At 45.1% G+C, this 21,424-nt stretch overlaps 1 protein-coding gene and 1 long non-coding RNA gene across 3 annotated transcripts; one reads left to right on the forward strand and one right to left on the reverse strand.

Moving 5' to 3' along the window:
- Positions 1 to 387: 387 nt before the first annotated feature.
- Positions 388 to 14,371, reverse strand: KLF15 (Kruppel like factor 15). Of its 2 annotated transcripts, none has more exons than XM_030458764.1 (3): positions 13,859 to 14,371; positions 8,441 to 9,548; positions 388 to 2,452 (listed from the first exon to the last, which is right to left on the reverse strand). In XM_030458764.1, the coding sequence occupies exons 2-3, from the start codon at positions 9,481 to 9,483 to the stop codon at positions 2,284 to 2,286; spliced, it is 1,212 nt and encodes a 403-aa protein (XP_030314624.1). In that variant the 5' UTR covers positions 9,484 to 9,548; positions 13,859 to 14,371; the 3' UTR covers positions 388 to 2,283. The 2 variants fall into 2 exon arrangements, with proteins under 2 accessions (XP_030314624.1, XP_030314625.1); XM_030458765.1 differs by lacking the exon at positions 13,859 to 14,371 and adding an exon at positions 10,648 to 10,730.
- Positions 10,706 to 11,915, forward strand: LOC115599029. Its single transcript, XR_003988092.1, has 2 exons — positions 10,706 to 10,787; positions 11,754 to 11,915. It is a non-coding gene; the product is annotated as an uncharacterized LOC115599029 (long non-coding RNA).
- Positions 14,372 to 21,424: the final 7,053 nt, after the last annotated feature.

Here is a 21,424-nt window from a genome sequence, read left to right on the forward strand (position 1 = left end):
TCTGAAGCCCTTCTTCCTTCATACTAATCAAGAGAACTCAAATCTCCTTCAAACCTTCTTGCTCTAGCTTATTAACCACAGTTTTACTGCAGCTGCAGACCTGTTCCATAGCATTCAGAAACCACAGAAGGCAATTCGGATCCCAGTGTGGCTGCTAAGCGAGGTATGAGGGCTCTGCCAAAGGGAGAATTGAAACATCACACAACTCCCAAGAACTTTCCAAGGTGAGAAAAACTTCTGAAAGCAACTTCAGATCTGTTCCATCATTTCCCTGTTACCCAGAACCTGAAAAGTTACATCCAGGGAAATAGAAATTTAAAGTGCTAATGTCCTGGTTACAAAACTGGCTACATAGGAAATTAATGAAAAATAATTTCAAGAAGGGAATTAAAATTTCCATTTTCATTTTATTGTCAAAGTAAATATATTTTTATGAAGAACAAAAGAAAATATACAGAATTGTAACTTATGTACACTGGCTTTATAGGTATTTTTGTTTCCAATTTACACAAATTTTGATATGTTATTAAAAGATATTTTATATAGATATGCATCTATGTACAGTTTTATTTACATACATTCATAGGATGTGATATAAACCAGTCAATAGATGATAATTCATTTATATTAATTTCTAGAGGACAAAAGGAATGCATTTGCTTCAGCTAGACCTGCTGTTCTTTCACTGCACGGGCTCCTGCTCTGCCCAGCGCTAGAACCACAGTTTCCTATTTCCCATTTTGCCAACAAAAAGACACACAGATGCTGTCTGCAAATGGAAAGGAAATGCAACATCCATTATAAAATTGTACCTAATTACTGAATTCTATTTTCTTCTAAAGCTTCTTACAATCGCCAGAGTTCAAAAGGAAAAACAAAACAAGAAGAAACACAAACAAAATCACTCGCCTGCTACCATCTGATTGTTTAAATTCCCTTCTCAGCCAGCCACCGCACAAATTTGTTTCTTTTGGCTACTGTTCTCACCCATCCACCCACCCAGCTGCGTGGAGCTCTGACATGGCTGTTGGTAAGGAGAGGATTAGCACCGAACATCACCCTCAGACAGAAGACCTCACACTGCTGTGCCACCAGGCCATGAGGCCTCCCACTCTCCTCTGGGTACAGGCACATCCTACAAGACCCTTCTGGCCAGCAGACAAATGGAGACTTAGCTCCAGCCATCGAGGCACTCTCTGGATGCCTCCAGTGAGGACTCTCACTGGATGCCCAGGATGCTCACCGGGACCACAGGGGATCCTCCAGGGCAGGTGCTCCAGTTTCTGCCCCAAGATCACACAAGAGGACAGGAGCAGAGTTCAGCCATTCTCACAAATTACTTCCTGCTGCTTTACACACTGAACAACAGCTCTTCTGCTAAAGACAGTGGATGCTGCAAACCAGAGTCAAAGGAAAGCAGCATTTCCTTTGACACACGAGCATCCTTTCACTGCCATGGCAGCACGGGACAGGAGAAGCATCCACATGGTATGTGGCCAGCGACACCAAAAGGCTCAACTCCAAGACATTTTGTCCAGCCTGAGCTTTCAGACTTGCTGGGGATAGGTCTTTGCTTAAATATATATGTATATATGAATATATATACAGAAATATTTATATATAGCCCTGACCAAGGAAAAGGCAAACACAAGCTGGAGAAGTCCGGGAGGCGCAAAGGCACATTCCAGCGCTCTCCAGGCCTTGCCTCCCCCTGTCCCCGACTCCCACTGTTCCTCCTCCTATGGCCAGCCCCTACAAATCCTTAGCTCAGGCAACCCAAAAACAAAGGAGTTGTTTTCATTTCAAAAGGAATTTGCTGTTTCCAAACTGGACAAATAGAGCAGCTTAATAAAAACTCACAATGAATGGCCTGTACATGAGCAAAGCCCTCAGGAATGCCAGGGCTATAATTAACTAGCAGCAAGCAACTCTTACATTTTCCTGTGCAGCAGAAAACAGCTAAAAATAAAACACTGTAATTTCCAAAAGCAGCAGCAGCAAAGGAGGGAAAGATCGAAGGAAAAGAAAATAACATCTCCTTAAAAAACAAACAAACAAAAAAAAAAGGACAAAAAAAGGAAGAAGCATCCCCTTCCCCTGACCCAAAAAGAACTTCATTCTCAAATCATCTTTAAAGGACATGGGACACTCATACATGGTGGTATCAAGTAACAGCATTGACTGTTTTGTGGAGACAAATAAATTATCACTAGAAATGTAGTGAGCAAAGTGCTGTCATTGGCTGTTGTAGGATGGCTGCAGGGAAGGGGAAAGAGGGACCCATCAGTTCATGGAGCGGATGGAGCGGTTGCTTCGTGGGAACCGATGCACCTTGACGTGTTTGGACAAGTGGTCACTTCGAGCAAACTTTTTCTCACAGACGGGACACTGATAAGGTTTCACCCCTGAATGGGAGCGCCTGTGCCGGGACAGCTCATCTGACCTGGAGAACCTGTAAGAGAAGAGAAGGTTTTTCAGATAAATGGGTTTTCACACTGGTAATTCTCTCACAGTGAAAAATTAAAAAAAAAAAAAAAAAAAAAAAAAAGTCTTCTCAGGCCATTGGGAGACTTTATTTTGTGGCAAAATCCAAATGCACAAACTGAAAGGGACACACAACAGAGCCAGTCTGGTGCCCGGGAGCAGTGATGGAAACACACAATTATCAGCAATTATCATCTCAGAACTCTGGACTTGCAGCAATGCGTGGAGGCAACATTGGTACAAACCTTGCCTTAAATCAAATAGTACAGGTACAGCTCAACACAACCAGCACAGCCAGTCCCCTCCAAAGTCCATCCTGCAACCTGTCTTGTAAATTCAAGCACAGAACCTTCTCGAGCAGAGTCAACAACCAAGAGGTGAGCTCTGCTCCAAGCTTTCACTGACAAGAGCACAATGGAAATCCAGTATAACAGCTGGACATAGCTGGCCAGAAGCTACACGGTGTATCAGATCCAGCTGAAAAACTGGCCTTTGTACCTTCTCCTGCAAGCTAAATAAAGAGTCATTAACATCTCAGTATCAGAGATGCAAAACTCCACAACAGGTGAAATCCAGGGGGGCCCCAACAGCCATTAGCATACTTTGTGGGTAAATTGAAATGAAGACTGATTTTTTAATTACCAAAATTGTCTCTCAGAGTAATTTGAATTTTAGATATTTGCCACCTTCCATCTCCACAGAAAAATCCCCAAATAGCCACCGTGAATCCCACAGGCTTTACTGAACTCAAATCAGCTAATCCTTTGGTCTTAACAGCAGAGCTGGCTCTATTTCCAGCTTGGACATGACTGGGAGCCATGGGGTTAATTAATAATGTCCCACTAAAACTGCCCTGCCCAGATGAGTACACAAAATTTGTTGCCTGCCAAAGGGCAATTCAGTGTTTTGTTACCAGACCAGCAACAAAGACCAGCACAGAAAGAGAGCATGCAAGAAATGGTATCAGCTGTTTATTTACAACAAATAAATGAAGTCATGGGCACTAGATGGATAAATGGGGGAAAGAACATATAGAAAAATGTGCCCTTATGGAGCAAAATATCACGTCACCAACAGAGTGAATATGCTATTTTTATGAAAGAGGGAAAACAGGACTGCTGGGCTCCTATGAATAAGCAATTCATAAAAGAAAAATAAGTTTCCACATAAAGGTTTTAATTAGCTCTGATCTTCCACTGCCAGTTGAGAAACAGTGTGCAGGCACTGGGAAAGCTGGGATCAATTTCCTCAGGTCCTGCAGCTTCTCAGTTCAGTGATGGTACCTAGAGAGCGCAAAGCAGACACAGATACTTGCCATGGGTGAGGTATAGTATGGACACATCTCTTTAAGAGGCATTTCTAATGAAGATTCCTTCACCCATTCTCTCACTCGTCTCTCTTTCCTTGCTTTGGTATCCTCAAGGTGAAAGAGTCAAATGCGCCATGAAAACCAGCACACAGATGCCCTAATGGAGCCAGCAACCTGTTCCTTGTCTGGGACACATCTTCATAAAGGCTAAAACAGATGACTCTCTTCACCCCTCGTACTTGAGCATTCAGTTTCTCTAGCACCTGTGCTCCTTCCATCCATGGCTTCCCAAAACCACAGTCTGATGTCGGAGCAGCAGGGCCAGGTATTTCCCTTGGAATCTTAGCAGTAAGTTAGGCCAAGTGCTACTCTTGTAGAGCTACAGATGAGTGGGACTAAGCATCTTTCTGGAGAGGGCAGTTGCAGACTGCCTCAGTAGGACTCAGTGATGGACAAGGAAAGGACCTGTTGCCCCTGGTGGAAACCACATCCAGGGAAAAGAGGGAGCAGGGAAGGAAAAACACTTTTGCAAAGAGCCATCCTCTTAGCATACAGGCTTATCACTTAGAGGAATAAAAGCAGATGTGGGCAGTTTGCCTTGTACCGTGCCCTTGGCCATCCATGTACATGGCTAATCCTGCACAAGAGCTCCACAAGTAAAATTTGATGGGGACTGCACGGATGATGGGGGAGAAAGAGTCACATATCAGGAATGAGCTACTCTGCTCATACCCCAGGAGCTCGGATGAGTTCATCTGATAAAAATACACACTGCCTCATAACGATGTCCTTAGCTGAAGAGGCAGGAATGTTGCAATACTGTTCCCCAGCAGTCACGGAAAGATCAACTTACAGAACCCACAGAAATAAACCTCGAGCTGTCGGTGTGTTTACAAAAAAACAACGCAAAGGTTAGGACAAGGAAGCCAGGAGAGTCTGGTGGCCTGGTTCTGCAGTGAAGTGATATTTGCAGCACATTCTGCCACTGAGATCACCCCCCCAAAAATGCAAATAATCCAGAAGAATGCCAAATTCTAGAAAAAGCAAAGTACTCCCAAGGAACAGCTGACTCCCCCCAAAGTTGCTGCCATCTCCAGAAGAATTCCTCCTTCAAAAGAAAGGTGGAGGGATCTGGGCAATCCCACAGCAACTAGAAGAGTCTTTTTCATCCATCTACCTGGTGGGACTCCAAAAGACCTGTAGCACATCCCTTGGAGACAAATCCTAGAGCTCCCTAATGTGTAGGACGTATCCTATGTCTCCCAGGCAAACAAGGACATTTCTATGTGACTCACAGGGCAAGAAAGGTCAACGGCTTCAGTCTGGTACTCTATGGTCCTTACCATGGCCATCAGTCATCAAGAATGACCCAAGCTGTACCTCTCCTCCTCAGCCGAGAGTAGACTCTGGTTTCATCCTGCCCACTCCCCAACACCATTGTGGTATGGCAGTGATCCTCCTGAGCACCTGCAAACCCCTTTGCACAGCACTGACAAAAATGGCCAAAGTGAGACACCTGCCCTGGCCTGTCCCACATGTGCTACTCCCCACACTCCTCCGGCCCCATCCACACTCCTGGCCATATGCATTACAAGCCCTTAAACCCTTCCATACCAAACCAGAAGTTGTACTGCTCACTGTCACTAGCAGAGCCAGCTGTGAGGAGGCACCTCCAGCTGGAAGATGCTGCAGGGCATCAAAACACAAATGCCTCATCTCCCAGGCTCTACCACAACCCAACTTCTCACACTGCTGCACTGGCAGAGGGGAAGCCAGAGCTCCTGCTCTGTGCCATAGCACAGCTGCTGGGGACCAGCCCATGCTGCAGCTCAGGTTTTTGGTCGGGGCTGTCTCAGGAGCAGTGCTGACCAGAGGCTGCTGTGCCAAAGGTATAAGCTGGTAGGACACGGATCAGTGTGCTGACCTGTACAGTGGGGTGTGGAACACAACAGGTCATCAGTCACTTATGAACACCTCTCTGCAGCTTGCTGAAAACAGCTCTCGCCCCATGCCGAGGAAGGGCACAAGCAAACAGGGTTCAGCCTCCTCCACGGAGGTCCTTGGGGATCTCTGGCTGTCTGAGGGGCTGGCAAAAGGGTGCATTTAAAATATGCACCAGCAGCAGAGCATAACTGCAGTAAGAGCAGGGAAATCTTTAAAACACCCCTCAGCTTGGCCACTTCGTGCTAGGCAACACTTTGGTTTGTTTTTTTTAAATTGCTATCTTCAATGAGCACAGATTTGAAGTGTCTTCAGTGAAAAAAATAAATACACAAGGACAAGAATGCAGGGAGATGGACAGAAAACAGAACCCAGCAGTGTTTTAGTGCTTGAACTCATCTGAGATTATATAAACCTGGGAGCAAACAGAGAGTCCAGATACATTTAACTCAACTCATGCAAGATCACAGCTCTTGCTGAACTTTTGGAAATGGTAAACATGGTTTATTGATGAAAGGGGACTGAGTAATTCAGTGCTCAATTGGGTCCAGCCTTTGATGTGGGAGTACCATGAAGGGCATGTACAGGAATCCCAGGCCAGCGTGGAGGATTCCTCTGAGCTCAGGGAGCAGCTTCCCAAGGGCTTAGAGCTCCTGCTGGCTATAAACCTCCTGCCTCCCAACAGAGCCCTTCCAAAGTTTGGGGATGTCAGGGATCAGGGTACCAGCTGTGAAATGCAGCAAGACAAACATCAAAAGAGCATTTGAAAAGCTCTTCTGGCAGCTGTTTGCGGGCAGGACACAATTCTTCATAAATTTCTCATCCCTGTTGGGCTGCTCGTCTTTAAAGATGTTGTGGCTGACTGAAAGTTCAGAGTACTCCATGGAGCAGGACCTGCACTTCTCTTAGCTCATCTTACCCCTAGATCCTGCTTTTTCTGATCCACACCACTCACTGTAACGCTGGCAGAAGGCAGGCACTTCAGCCTAAGTTCAATCTCCATTCCTTACCACTTATTTTTCTAAACATTCCCTTTGGTTCTGCAGCCTGGGAAACACCAGCTCTGTAATAAGAGAAAGCTGGAGAAGGTCAGCCATAGGCAACACTTAAGATTCTTGCTCTTGAGCCACAGAAGTGGCTGGGAATGCTGTATAAATCTCAGTGTGGATCAGAAAAACCCTCATGTGTCATGTGCAGTGGCCACAAAAGTGAGAGCTTTGCTCAGTTCCCAGGGTAAGGAAAACCAGCATGACACCCACAGGCCCATGGCACATCTGCTGCCTGTGCTCACCTGCTCCAGCAAACAAATCAAAAGAAGTGTGTGCCTTTACTGCAGGTCAGGAGCAAACCAGCCAGCAGCTCATGGGACCAAGCAGATAAATAACATGGCTTTAACTTCAGTGTACCCTGAGCAGAAAGCCATGAAGCCCAGCTCAGGAGGAGTACCACCAGTACAAAAGGAAAGAAAATCACCACCAGGTTGTAAAGCCACCATAAACTGAAACAGGAAACAAAAGTCATCTAAGAAATGAACTGCATTGAGCTCAATCCCACCAAGAAGGAAACTTCAAACTGGTCCAGCTGGGGAGCAGAGGATTCAGCCCCGTCCTGACCTTTTCCCTCAAACCAATCCAGCCATTTCTAACCACTGCATGTCTCACATACTTGCATTTTTACACAACCCTCTCCTGTTACTTTTTACCTCGTCCTGTTCCCCATGATCATAATCCATTTCCTCATTAGACACTGCTTGCAGCAGCTCTGTAGGATAGTCTTTGAAAGAAATCCAGTTTAATTTAATACAAGGGAGTTAAGATTTTGTTTTCTGCCATGATAATTTGTGGTGCTGTATGTTAACACGTGCCAGAAGGCAAGCTAGTAATTCAGATATCTGGAAAGAGCAAGGAAGGCTTCTGCTAAAGTTTTCTTAAAAGGTGGTTGGGTTGGTTTTTTTTTTTTACGAATTTTTCATTTTTCAACTAGTATTAAAAGTGAACAAACAAGCAAACAAAACCAAGATACACCCGCTGTGAAACATTTTGCTCAGTCAGACCTACAATCTTCCACGCCACCCCAGCGTTCTGGCTACGTTGTTACATCAGACAGCTTTGTGCAACTTTGAGTGGCACCCACGCATTTTTCTGATCAATGCAGAGAATAAAGCCCAGAGCATGCTCAAGTGTCACTGCCAGCATTTCCAAAAGGAGTGGGATGGAGTGTATTTTCTGTGAAACTGCACAGAATACTGCTGCAGTTAACCACGCTTGCTTGTCACAGCCCTTCGGAGATGACATTTAGCCCCATGCAGCCACAGGGATTGTGCCCTCAAACATCCAGCTCACTTACAGCCTTCAGCTGGTACCAGCCAAGCATCTGCTGTGTTGCAACCAGACTGGTGTGAACATAAGTTATTGCCTGTGGTAACAAGCTTAATCTGACCCTCTTGGAATGAAATACAAATTACAATGGACTACTTTGATTTTTTTTAAGACACTTCAACAGCTGATGCAAGCAGGTGATACTCTGCTATTTAATTTATCAAAACCTCTGGATTACCTACCAGGAAGAAAAAGGTCTTAATTCTCAAACAAACCAAACTAGCTTTGCGAACAGAAACAGTTTATAAATCTATTTGCTCATCAGATTAGGTCAAGTGAGCTAAAAAAGGGGAAGGGGGATTGGATAGTGCTGCCCCCCAGTACTGACCTCCATCCGCAACCCGGCCACGTGCATGCAAAAGGCTTTTCTCCTGTATGCCTCCTCAGGTGGGCTTTCAAATGGCTGCTTTTCGTGTACATCTTGGTGCAACCAGGAAAAGAACATTTGTGCATTTTAATGAGTTCTGCTGCAGGGTTCTTTTGAAATTTCTGACCCATGATGATTCCCGTCTGACCCTGGATCATGCCTCCTGGCCCAATTGGCTTGGCGGCGATGGGGACGGGAGCAATGCGGACAAATTTAGAGGACAAGTTCAAATTGGATGACTGAACTATCTGAGGCACAAGGGCAAATGTCTGTCCTTGGATGTTCACTAGAAGCTGTGCAATTTTAATGTTCTCTTGTGCTGGTCCTTGGGAGCTGGGGCTTGTGTTGGACTCCTGTTTGACCTGTACAGGCTGAATTTGGAGCATAACCGGTATCCCATTCTCCAGGGACATTCCTCCATTTGAAGCTTGGCCACCTTCTGTTGAGCTGCTCAGCTGTTCACTTTTACTCTCTTTCAAACTAGCACTGGGTAACATATGGTCTTTTTGCTGTACTGAAGCAACAGCAACTTGGCTACAAGCTCTCAAGTCCTTGGTCTCACTTTTAGGTCTGTCTTTGAGCTCCAACTCCATGTTCTCCTCCAGAAATTCCTCAATTTCCTCAAGTGTGGGCTGAAATGGTCCAGATTCTTCCATATCCACAGAAAATTCAGGCAACCTAAAGTACTCCTCTTTCACCACTGGCTGAAGTCTCCTTTTGTCCCACCATGACGCAGCAGTGTTCCCCAAAGATGCCTGGGACAGTAAGTAGTCTAAGATACTGTCCTGACTTTCTGCACTGGATGTGCTTCCATAGCTGGAGCTGAGAACCTGGGAGTCTGGACTGGAACAAGAACAAAAGCTGGACGAGTCGCTGTCATCTTCAGACAGGGGGGAGGGCAGCATTTGGTAGGACCTCACCCCTGCTGTCATGTCCCCAAAGTATCCAAGAGAAGATCTTGTAGATGAAAAGGATTCATCAGTAGGCAGCAAGTGATCCACCATTCCTGGGCGATCTCTTATGGATATCCCAACAGCATATACTAGGTGGTGAGAGTTCAGGTGAGAGCCTGAGTGCAGGAAAACAAAACAGCAACAGTCAGAAGTTGGTTTAATCATTTATCTCCGTGAACTGAAGCTAGTAAAGCCCTCTAGCTCACAGGAAGGTCCTAAACATCCAGCCTCACTGAGTACACATGCTGCTACATGCTTTGATATGTCTGTACCACCCCCTAAGGACTGTCAGGACTGAAGCATTTTGCAGGATTGCACCATGTATTTGCAAAAGAATTCTTTCAGAAATCATTTCACAACTGTGTGCACTCACTCTAGATTTACAGCTCCCTTCCAGAATATTACTGGCAAGAGAAAATAAATTATGGGCTCTCACCTAACAGTAAAACCTAGAGCCAAAGGAGGGAATGGGCAGAAAAAAATATTGACATTTTTGCCACCACCACCACCAAAAAAAAAAAAAAAAAAAAAAAAGACTGGTGGCCATGAAAAAGATCCTTTCCGTATCTTGTATCTTTCCACCAACCTTATTTTTAACTTCCTCAGTTCCACAAATGTAGACTAATCAGCATAATGCAAGAATCAATCTGTCAGGAGCCAAAAATATTTACTGTGCTTCAGCATTTACTAGGTGGATTTTCCTCTCCAGATGTAATGAATCAGTTTGCCAACGTCATCATCACCTGCACTGCTCTTATTAAGGCTGGTGCTGCGCCGAGCTAATTACCACCGCCTGCTTTCACCCCATCATCCCATATTCTCTCTCTCTCCGGCTATGGGGGTTGAGGTGATCTGAGCCTCCTGCCAGCTGCCAAACTGGGTGGGCTCACATGGACCCCCAGGATCTCAATCTACTGTGACTCTCAGGAGGCAGCTGCACTCCCAGCTTCCCCCCCCCCCGTCTGGGCAGTGAGCAGGCAGCAACCCGCAAGCCCCTACTTACGTGAGCCTTAATCCCACAGCAACCCCATGGAGGCAGGAGGACAAAATCCATCCTTCCTAGCACAGCCCACCGACAGTGGTGACCATCCCGTGCTTTCCCACTTGAGCCAAGCAAACTTCCTAGAAAGGATTTTGGGGAGGGGAATCTGCATATGTTTGCCTCCCCCCCCCCCCAACCCTTCCCAGAGGGGATAAAAAAAATAAATTGCTTACGGATGGAGACTATGCCTCTGAGAGAGCAAATGCAGAGACCTCCAGATGGAACAAACACTGGCCCTCAGTCATTCACTCAAGGTGACTGATTGAAAACAGAGCTGTACATGTGCATAATAAAACAACTCTTTCTGTGGAAGGTATGTGGACTGCAGAGATAGAAGTCATTTGATCAGCCTACGAGGTTTTGTGTGTGTGTGAATTAGGAGGCATGTGATCCAGCATGAAGGAAATGCCAGTCAATCTTGTTACACGCTGTCATTTTCCACAGGCTCTGCCGCTGCTGCGCTTTGGACGCTTTGCCATGAATAGTCAATAGCTCCCAGTTTTGTGCAGGGAAAGGGATGGTTGTTATTGCTATTGCAGAGCATCTTTGCTGCCTGGTCTCCAAAATTTGCCCTGTCTTTTCCTTCTCTGGAGAAAAATCAAAAGGTGTCTGTGTGCTCAGTGCTGCTGCAAACACAGTGCAAGGTATTTTACACAAAACCCCTCAAGAGCTCCATCCCATTGGCAGCATTTATTAATATTTCATTGAAAACAGAGGGTAAAAAAAACCAAACCAAACCATATTTCTTAAAGATATAGCTTCCTCCATAAGCACACAGAGGAAGCTGGGACAGGTTGAAAGAAAGACTTAAAAGTAAGATTGCACATTTTCCTGGTATGCATGGCCTGTCAGTCAGCAATGCCTCTGAACTGATAATGAAATACCCACATGTGCCGAACACGAGGAAGTTCAAACAGAGGTTAGTGGCTCTGTTTTGTGACCTTAGCCTATAATAATTTCTTATAGTAAAAGTGAAGAGTCAGAAGAGCTGACCTAGTTGTAAGACAGGAATTTTTTGTTTGTTTTTTTCTTCTATTTTTCTGCATTCATGGAAAGTTCCTCCATCAGAAGTTCTAGAGCCAAAGTATTCCCAGTATTGAAACAGAAAGCACATTCTGCATGCGAGAAGTTTGTACTGGCTTCCCGTAAGTATGCACGCAAGCAGCTTGTTTCTATCTTGCACCAAAAGCTGGTGACTGCCTTGTGAAATGTGGGGCAGAAAGGAGGACTTGCCCTCAGATGGTTTCTGATCCTCCCTCCTATGTCTGCATTGTTCCAGCCTGAACTTCTGAAGACTGGTGCTGTGAGCGAAATCTAGACTGCAACATGGCTTTTTTTTCCCAAGAAAAGCTGACCTGTTCCATGCATGCAGGGAAAGAGCCTGTATCAAAAGCACTTGGTAAGATTCTTTTTTTATTAAAAAGCTCCAACTTTTCTTTCAGTGGCTGTGAGAACTAGGAAGGCACATATCAAAACATCCATATAGTCCACCGAGAATAGACCTAAATCCTAATTTGAATAAGGGCTGAAAGGACAAGGGGAAAAAAGCCCAACAGACTCCTAGCAACTACTGGGAGCAAGGTCCCCCAGCAGAGAACAGGCAGCACACTTATTTCCCCATCTCTTCTGACAAGCAGCAATGTCACTTGCTGTAACCAGAGTAATTTTAAGAAGAGAGGGGACTGTCAGCGGCAAATAGATCCAGGCACATTACCAGCCAGATCTGCTTTCTGTGCACTCTCAAAACTTGCAGAGCAGCCAAGAAGATTTTGGGGAATGCCTGGAATGCAGGATCAGGCCCAGGCTATATTTTATCCTAAAGGCCAAACTAAGAACGAAAAGGCAATCAGTTCTACTTTGCCTGACGATACAGCCAAAACCAGAAGACTAAAAAAACAGCAAGGAAAAAAAGGAGGGACTTCATAAGCTACAAAAACTAATGATGCTGTTTACATAAAGCACTTTCATCTCCCTGAGCCCTGGAAACATGTTAGAAATGTAAGTACCTATAGAGGGACCTGTGTGCCTGAGAGGCTGAAAAACAGCCACTTCTGGAAGGAAACACAGCAGCTGTTCAACAGCACCCAGCAGCGAAATGGGCTCCAACTTTTAAGGGTTACGGTGTCCTTTCTGCCAGAAATATGTCCCGTTTAAACCTGTCCACCTAATTGCCAGCTAAAAAAACCCAAAACAAACCAAACAATAGTGACAAGAAAACCCAACCCAAACCAGAAGACATAGAAAGCAAATTCTGACTCAGAGTAACATAAAAATATTAAATCCTGGGGATTTGCTGAAACATGGTGACATATTTCCCAGTCTGTCATTTCTTGTCCAGCACAACAGTTCAGAGATGCTAACAGTAATTTCCTAAGTATACTGCTACAGCTCCTTCCAGTTCAGGACTAATCTCTTTAAGGTTTTCCCTTGTTCATCAGAAGATTTTAAATCCGTTCAGGATGACTTCTGCTCCACAAACAGAGCCACAAACCAGGCACTGAAGCAGGCCCAGCATTTAAAAGAAATTACAATAAAAATGAATGGGTGAAAAAAAATAATTAAAAATTTAAAAAAAAAATCATAAAAAAGAAGCTAAGAGCCTGGAAACCCATTTGGTTTCATTCCTTTTGCAAGGTGCTCATGCTGCTCCCCAAACACAGAAGGGGGTGTCTAGGGTCTTCTAGTTTCTTTCCAACACCTCTGTGAGCAAAGCCTTAATTTCTGGAAACTACCCTCCCCTCCATCACAAAACTTTAGCTTCCCTAAGAAGAACCACTTTATCCACATCGGGTCCTGGCACAAGCAGCCCCCCCCGACCGAGCTCCCCGCACCCCGGGCTGACCACCCAGCAGCCGACTGTGCCCCAAAGCAACGCTCAGCAGGAGGGTTCTGGAGGTGGGGGACAGGGACACAGTTCCCATCCCAGCCCAAACACAGCCCAGGTTTTCACGGCTGCACAGCGTTTGCTTGTTTGTTTTGGGGTTTTGTTGTTGTGTGGGCCTTTATTATTATTATTTGTATTGTATTCCTCCTCCTTCCATCCCCTTTCAGGAGGCTTTGCCACCACCCCCGACCAAGATAAGCAGGAGTAGCCCCCCCACCTGCCCCTCACATCATGGCATGGCACAGCTCCAGCCTAAAAACTGCCCCCCAACCCTGGCCGCAGCCCAGCGGCCCCTGCTGCACCGCAGGGACGGGGGGGTGGATTTATCCTTCCACACACCCCCAGAACCGGGCAGCAGTGGCACAAACACACACAGCTCCCCCTCCTATTCCGCCCCCCCCCCCCCCCTTCTCCCCCGGCTACTGCGGTAACGGGGTGCAGGGGCACCGCTGGCGGGACGCGCACCCGCGCAACCCTCCGCACCCCTCGCACACCCTTACCTGAACTCTGCAAGCCGGGGAGTAGGGAGAAAATGCCAAGAGCGAGTAGAAGAATGCAAAAATAACAAGGGAAATAAAAAAATAATTAAAAAAAAACAAAACCAAAAAACCCAAATCACAAAAGTAAGAATAAAAAGAAAAAAAAAAACAACCTGAGAAACAAGAATGCAAAAGTTATAAGAAAAAAATGCAAAAATAATAATTTAAAAAAAAATTTAAACCCAACAACAAGAAAATGCTTAAGACTCCCACGACAACCAGAACGAGCCCCGGCGGTGCGCAGGGAGCGCGGAGCGGAGGAAGCGGAGCGGGCGCAGCTCCCCCGGGAGGCGGGTGCGCGGCTGCGGAGCGCGGCCCCGCTCCCGTAGTACTATATCCCCTCACCGGACGGGCACGGCGGCGTCGGGGGAGGCCGGGGAGAGGCTCGACCGCGTCCGTCTCCCCCATTGGCCCCGCCGCGGCGGGGGCCGGACCGACATCGGTCTCAATGGGAGCCGCCGCAGCACCGGTCCGGCCCCCGGGGCGGTGCCCGGGAGGCTCCGCACATGGCGTGCCCCCGGGGGGGCCATGCGGAACCTGTAAGTGTGAGAATGGCGGGGAGGGGGGGTGTACGCTCCGGGAAGTGTGCAAATCCCTGGAGAGCTGCAAATTCCTGGGCGTGCACAAGTGTCTGGAAGCGTGCGCATCCCTGGAAGTGTGCAAATCCCTGGACACGCGCAAGCCTCTGGTAATGCACAAATTCCAGGAAGAGTGCACATTCCTGGAAGTGTGCAAGCCCCTGGCCATGCATAGAGTGCTGGAGGGGTGCAAGTCCCTGGAATCAGCAAGCCCCTGGACGTGTCCATATCCCATGTCTGTACACCTGCCCCTTTCCTTCTCATGTGCTGGAGCTTGACGGGAGCATGCTGGGGAATCTTGAGTTTTGGGGTACCTCCCAGTCTTATTATAGTTATTCCTATTTCTTAAAATACATACATATATATATATATACACACACACTACAGTTATACAATGTTCAGCATGGATCTGGATCCATTTTTAAATCCTGCAGTGCTGAAGCCAAGCTGAGGAAGCATGCAGCGTGCCAGCTGCAGAAGTGCTGATTATTTCTGTTCAGTCAGTGGTTTTTCAAATTAAGGTTTTTATTTTTCAAACCCCTGGGAAGATGCAGCCTGGGATATCAGAACACAGACTCGTGACAACAGGTCTGTGCACAGGGCTACATGGGACAGATCATCAACCCCTCTCTCCCACTGCAGAACTGTGGGCCTCGCAGGAAAAACAAGGGATTCTCCTCATTTTATGACTTCATAAGGAAATTAATGCACAGAGCGTCAATCCAAGCATCTGCAGCAGAACCAAGCCATGGTCTCTTATCTTTTCAGGTTCAGCCCAGGCCCTTAAACTGGCAAGAGTATCCTCCAGATATCTGCACTGCTTCAGAATTGCCAGAAACACATTTCACAGTTCAGCAAACACAAACCAGTCTCTTCCCAAGGGGGTGATCAGCCTCTACAAATCATGGCAGACACATCCCAGCAGGGATGACCCTAGAGATTGTGCCTCTCTAGGTGGGTATCACTGAAGGACCTGGGGTTAGTCAAGGCTCTTCTCTCATGTACAGACCACTCTCTTCCTCTCCACCTTATCTCAATGAATAATGCATAAATACATACTCATCACATTCCTGGGTACTATATTTATACAAAACCATCAGGGCCAAAATCTGCATTAGTGTAACTTCCCTGATGTAAAAAACATTACATTAGTAAAACTCTGGCTTTAAATAATTTTACCAAAAACACATTTTGGGCAAACCTTGCTTTACTGTTTTCTCTCAATAAAACCCTGCTCTCCGAGTAGGTGCAGTTTAGCTTAGTACAGTGCAAAGGAGTTTGGACACAGCTAAAGTCCCAAGCCCTCAAGACTGGTATTAAATGAAATTTGAATTGGTGGCTATACAGATATGAAATATCCTTATGACTTTTATTACCGTGAAAATAACCAGAAGTTACAATCTTAATTTTACCATTATTATAATATACATATGCATTGGGACACATTATAACAATACAAAGATTTTTCCCATCTTCAGTGGACCAGTCATTTCCACAAACAGGTAATAACTTAAAGGTAAAGAGCTTGTAAGTCTGTCTGAGATAAGCCATGGGATGAAAAAGCTCTTCAGTTCATGGTCACTTTGGTTAGCTCAAGAATGAGTAACTTCAATTACACTGCAGAACACTATAGAGTATCTCACCTGTTCAGTACAAGGCTACAGCCATCACTGGGAGATGAAATGCAATGGAAAAACAGAGAAGTATATCTAGGGTTTCTGCATTTCTCCCTGAAATTTCCCTGAGGAAAAAACCCCAAAAAACCCAATAAATAATTTTATCACACAGTGCTTCTGAAGAGTCCAGAGCACCTGGGATAAACCCCTGACCTGAGCTCACTCATGCTCTATGTGAGAAGTTCTGGGTGCACCAAACTTTTTGCATACGTCCAGATCCCCTTTGCTGTGCACATAGCTCCAGAAGGAAACTTCAGCAAAGCCCTTGTGTATCTGCTCAGTGACTTTGCCTTAGAAATTCCTGGGAGTCCAGCACTCTTACAGAAATTACTGTCCTGAGCAGACTATTGGATGTCAGGACAGCCTGGACAAATACCAAAGTCCTCTTCTTCTATCCAGACAAAACTTCTAGACAGAGACAAAGGACGTGTTAAAAACAGAGAATATACAATAGCCCAAGTTCTGATATTTCACTTTAGCATAAAAAGTTTCACTTCTGCACCAACCCATCATTGTGGAACAGAAAATGAGAAAACATACAAGAGTCACTGCCATTTGGAGCCCAGATCTGGGGTCATCCTTGGTGAAATGTGTACAGAGGTTCACCCTCTACAGCACCTTTCCCGAGCAGAGATTTTATCATTAAAATTTTCTTTCCTGGGATGTTCATACTGTTTACTTATGAGTCTGAGGTCCTCAAACAACAGTCCTGGTTTGGGGGACCATGGGACCACTTTGGATCTTAAACCCAAAATAAAAAATTACAAGCTACAGTGGCAGGTGACAGCCTCTGGGCTGATTCAGCCACTTCTCCATCCCTCCATGAGGTCTGACTACACTTCTCAAGCTGTGAATTGATTTACTGATTAATCCTTTGTAGCCTCATGACAGTGAAAGCAAATTGACACACATCTAAGCTTTGCTCAAGGTTTTGGAAACACTGCAAGCCTTTATTAACAGCAGGAGAAATGGTCAGAGCTAGATAAATATGACTGCTGATCACTTTTGGCTGCCAACTTTTCATGAGAGCCAGGAATGACTGTTGGGCCTGGACAGGCTACTGGCCATGAGTTTTTGTGGAGCTGTGACTGATGTCTCAAATCAGGCCACATCCTTCATTTGGCACTGCAGAAAAATAGAGCCCACTCCCTGCTGTAAAATACATTTGTCTTTTCCCCTGCCCCTTCCTTTTTGTCCCTCGCTAAGAGATTTCCTTCCCTCTCTTCATCTCTTCACTAAGTCTTTTTAAGATCTGTTATTACCCTTGTCCCTTCGTCCTGCTTGGGGATTTTCCATTCTCTCTTTTGCCACCTTTCAGGAGAGAATTTCAGTCTGACTGGTTCCTCTGCTCAGACAACCTTTCTCGCACTGCTACAGCCCAATCAAACACCAGGGCTAACATAAAGCTAAGGTCTTTTTCATTGGCTTTTGTCTGACAGCTACGTGTTAAAAGATCCAGTCAGGAAAGGCAAATAAACCTTGGCATTGAAGCCTTTTAAAATTTCCCTGCAGATAATAATAGCACTGCATTGTAAAGTTAAAAAGAAACTGTAGGCTGAAGTTGTTCCTGTGCTGTTATGCCACGTAGCACAGACCCATTAAAGGTGGGAAAGGCAGCAAAAGGCTTATCCACTCCCTACTCAACAGTTTACACCTAAGAGTTGTTTGGCTTTGCTCACACTTTGCCTTTCCATATGTGGCTGTACAGAGGCTGATTTTGCCTGCCTCATGTTTTTCCATCTTCTGTTGGTCGTTTGAGCAGCTTTGTGTTACAAATAATTATTTTTCTCCCCCACCTTTTTTTTTTTTTTGAGGGGACTGGGAAGGAAAATGTTTCAAGGGTGGGCAAAAGGAAGGTTTATGCTTTGCCATCTTTAGAGGTCACCCGTGGTATTCCTGCCCCAGTCCCTGATATTCCCCATTAATGCATCAGCACAATATTAGTAATCTGATGAGCCAACCAGCCACTTGGCAAAACAAGGGTTACTCAGGCTGAATTGATTGCTCACACATTTCCATGTGATTAACAAATCAGGGCCACTCTTTTCCAATGAAAGAATTTTTTTTTTTAATTAGCCTTTTGCAGCCGGATCCCTTCCATGTGCCCCAAAGCTGGTGGCTGTGACTGGCACTGGCTGAGCTCTGCTGGGCTGTAGCTTTCAGCACCAGAACAGTTACACCTACAGGAATGAAAAAAAGTCTGTCAGACTCTCCAGGACTGTTATGATCACTTTAACTTTGCAGTCCTTGACACTCACAGATAAGGACTGCAAGTTCTCTCAGTACTACAGAAATATTGACACAGAGAGTATGTTTATCCCTGACTGGGGTTCTGCAGGACAAGGCAGCAACAGGCATCTCAGGACTTGATTTCTTTGGCCCTGCAAGTGCATCCACACTGCAGAGCCAACAGCTTATTGATTTTAATTTTTTTTTTTCTTTCCTTCACTAGTTTGAAAAATAAGTTGTCTTTTCAAGCCAGAGTCAGGGTTGGAAGAAACTAACTATAGGATTTTTAATCTTAATACCTTTAGGACTATTGAAGACAGTGGGGAGCCAGGGAGAGTTTGAGATTTTCTGGCAAACTTTGTGTGTATTAAGGTATCAAGAGACGTAACATCAACTGCTTTTCTGGCTGGTATTTCTCTAGGCCATCTTTAACCAGGTCCATCTCCAACTTGGAGTTTCTATGCATAATCCCTGGATTTTAATCTACTGGCAAAAGCACCCATGAGCAGAGCTGCACCTGCTAAAGTTATGAATCAGAATGTTTCTGATGGAATCAGACCACCTTCAGCAGGGGTATGGGCACACTGAGTGTGTGACAGGCAAGCCGTCCTATCACAGCCTCCTCTGGCTTGATGGTGAGGTGAACCACAAGGTGAAGCTGTTGAAATCCTGGTCCTGAAGCTGCATAGAAGCTGATGTGATCAACAATGCACACAAGTCTCGTTGCAAGAAGTTCAAGAGCAAAAGGAACAGCTAAGTCCAAGATATCCCTTCTGAAGATGCCTCAGGGACAGGTAGGTTTGTAAATATGAAAAAACCCACTGACTCACATCGAGGAGATTCAGCACTTACCTCTGCTTATCCAAGTTCAGGAAAGCAAAACAGATTAGAAGATGTACAGGAAGATCTGGGACACGACAAATGTTGACCCCCTGTTCAGGAGCTGATCTGCAATAAACTGTATTCCCCTGCCCTCTCCTGGAAGGAATATGCCAGAGCTGGGTGTGTTTGTGCAAGATCCTTGTGCTGAGCACTCCAGGGAAGTGTCTTAAGATGGTTAGAGGAGATGGTGATTTTGAAAACAATGTTTACAAGAACAAAAAGCTATGACCATGGTGTGTCCACCGTTTGTTCCCACCATCATGAGTGCCAGAAACTGGCTCACCTATTCAGGAATGTGAGTATTTTCAAGGAAGAGCTGCCTGCCTGTCTGGCCATTTGCATTGAATTGGGAAACAGAGAGGATGACCCAAATGATGGAATCCAGAGCCTCTCACACACCTTAAATAGTAAACACAGAGCCTACATGAAAACAGCAGTAACCTTTGCTCACAGCAAAGCAGGTCACAGCAGAGCAACAGGTCAGAAATGCAACACGGCAGCACCAACAGCTTCTGGGGGTACTGGTGCAGAATGGGCAAGTAGAACCCCATCACTTGGCCATTGATATGGTGAGAGCCCAGCAGGGAAGTTGACTCAACCTTTTTGGAGCTTACAGAGTACAGGCAGTGCCAAAGTACAAAGTCCTCAAAACTGGGAAGACGCAGGTCTGGAGGTCTGGTCCTGAACTTTCAGCTGTGGTATTACTGTTAACCCTCCAGACACACAGTTCAGTGACTGTGACCCATTTACATAGATTCACACTTGAAGATATTAGATATATTTGCAAAGCTTCCTTCTTCTCTAGAGCCACATGAATTCCATTTTTTTTTTTCCCAAACACACAAAGCAATACTAGTCCTGTTCTACAAAGAGGACTGATTAGCAAGTTGCTGCCTTTCAGATAAATATTGGAGCAATGAACCCCAAAAACCTAACTGTAGAAACTCTGCAAGTCTATAGTTCAATAGTTACAGCACAGGGCTATGAATCAGGAGCTCTGGGCAGGGACAACCACATGTGCACTACATAACCTCAAAAGTGTCTCACATCCTTCAAGTTTTCTTCGCAGTTGTACTTCATGAAGTCTTTGTAAACCCAGCAAAGAGGTAATGCCAACATCCTCCGACATGTCAGGGAGCTGAATCACCTTCTTGCAGCTGGGGTGCTGCTCAGGACAGGGGAAAAATGACACTCTGTATGTAGACATACTGTGAGCAAATATGTGTGTGTAGGTCTTATCTTTTAAACCCTGGCTAATTGCTTTATCTTAGTGATGGGGAAGATGCTGAAGACCACAACAGACACTACGTAATATCTCTATGAGTTCCACAACTGTTTTCTTTTCCAGCTCCACTTGAGTATAAGTTTGCTGGGTTTGCAGTATGCTCAGTACATTTCCTTACCCTATCCTCCACCCTCTTATCAAAAAGATGAACCTCAATAAAGCAGTTCCAGCTGCCTTAAAAGGAGGGAAGGTTCATATATCCTGCATCAGTACAGGGGTTAAGAACAACCTTTCTGTTCATCACAGAAATAAACATTAAATGAAGTTGAGTTATATCCCTCATGTGACTAATGTTCTAGCTTGTTTTCTAAAGTGAATTCTTCATACACTTTTTTCCTCTCTTGTTCTGTCTTACATTTGTCCAGACTCCCTTGCTCCTGGGGGACTAATTACCCACTCAGCAGTTACTCTGAAGTCCAATTGTAATAGTTGGCAAAACTCCATTCTTCCATGCTAGCTTTCAAAATAATTCCTCAACTTATTTCAAATAGCACCACTCTCTGCAGCTTCTTCCCAATTGCATTGCCCTGGAATTAGATTTATTTCACTGCTGGTGGGGACTGACTTCTTTGCTTGTCACAGAGCAGATATTCTCATCAGAATATTAAAAACAAAGGAAAGAAAATTTAAACAATGGATTGCTTATTTTTAAAATTACCCATTGTGATGTAATCTTCTATTTTATCATCTACTGAATCCGTAGTAGCAATATAAACAATGAAAACATTGTTTTGGACCTGGATTACTCTTCCTCAAAATAGAGATGTGATCATAGAAAGTGTTTTCATTCACACCAACTTTGGACTTGTCAAAGAGTTTAGGGGAAATTTAGTCATACATCCTGTGATCCAAATGTGCTGATTTTCTTATTCTGTAG

The sequence above is a fragment of the Calypte anna genome, chromosome 12 (genome assembly GCF_003957555.1).
Source record: "Calypte anna isolate BGI_N300 chromosome 12, bCalAnn1_v1.p, whole genome shotgun sequence".
Taxonomy (NCBI): domain Eukaryota; kingdom Metazoa; phylum Chordata; class Aves; order Apodiformes; family Trochilidae; genus Calypte; species Calypte anna.

Excerpts from the sequence above, each read along its gene's own strand:
- KLF15 (XM_030458764.1), bottom strand. The coding sequence starts at position 9,483 with ATGGTGGATCACTTGCTGCCTACTGATGAATCCTTTTCATCTACAAGA. Across the intron at positions 2,453-8,440 it reads TGGCCGGGTTGCGGATGGAG|GTTCTCCAGGTCAGATGAGC; the intron begins GTCAGTACTGGG and ends CTTCTCTTACAG.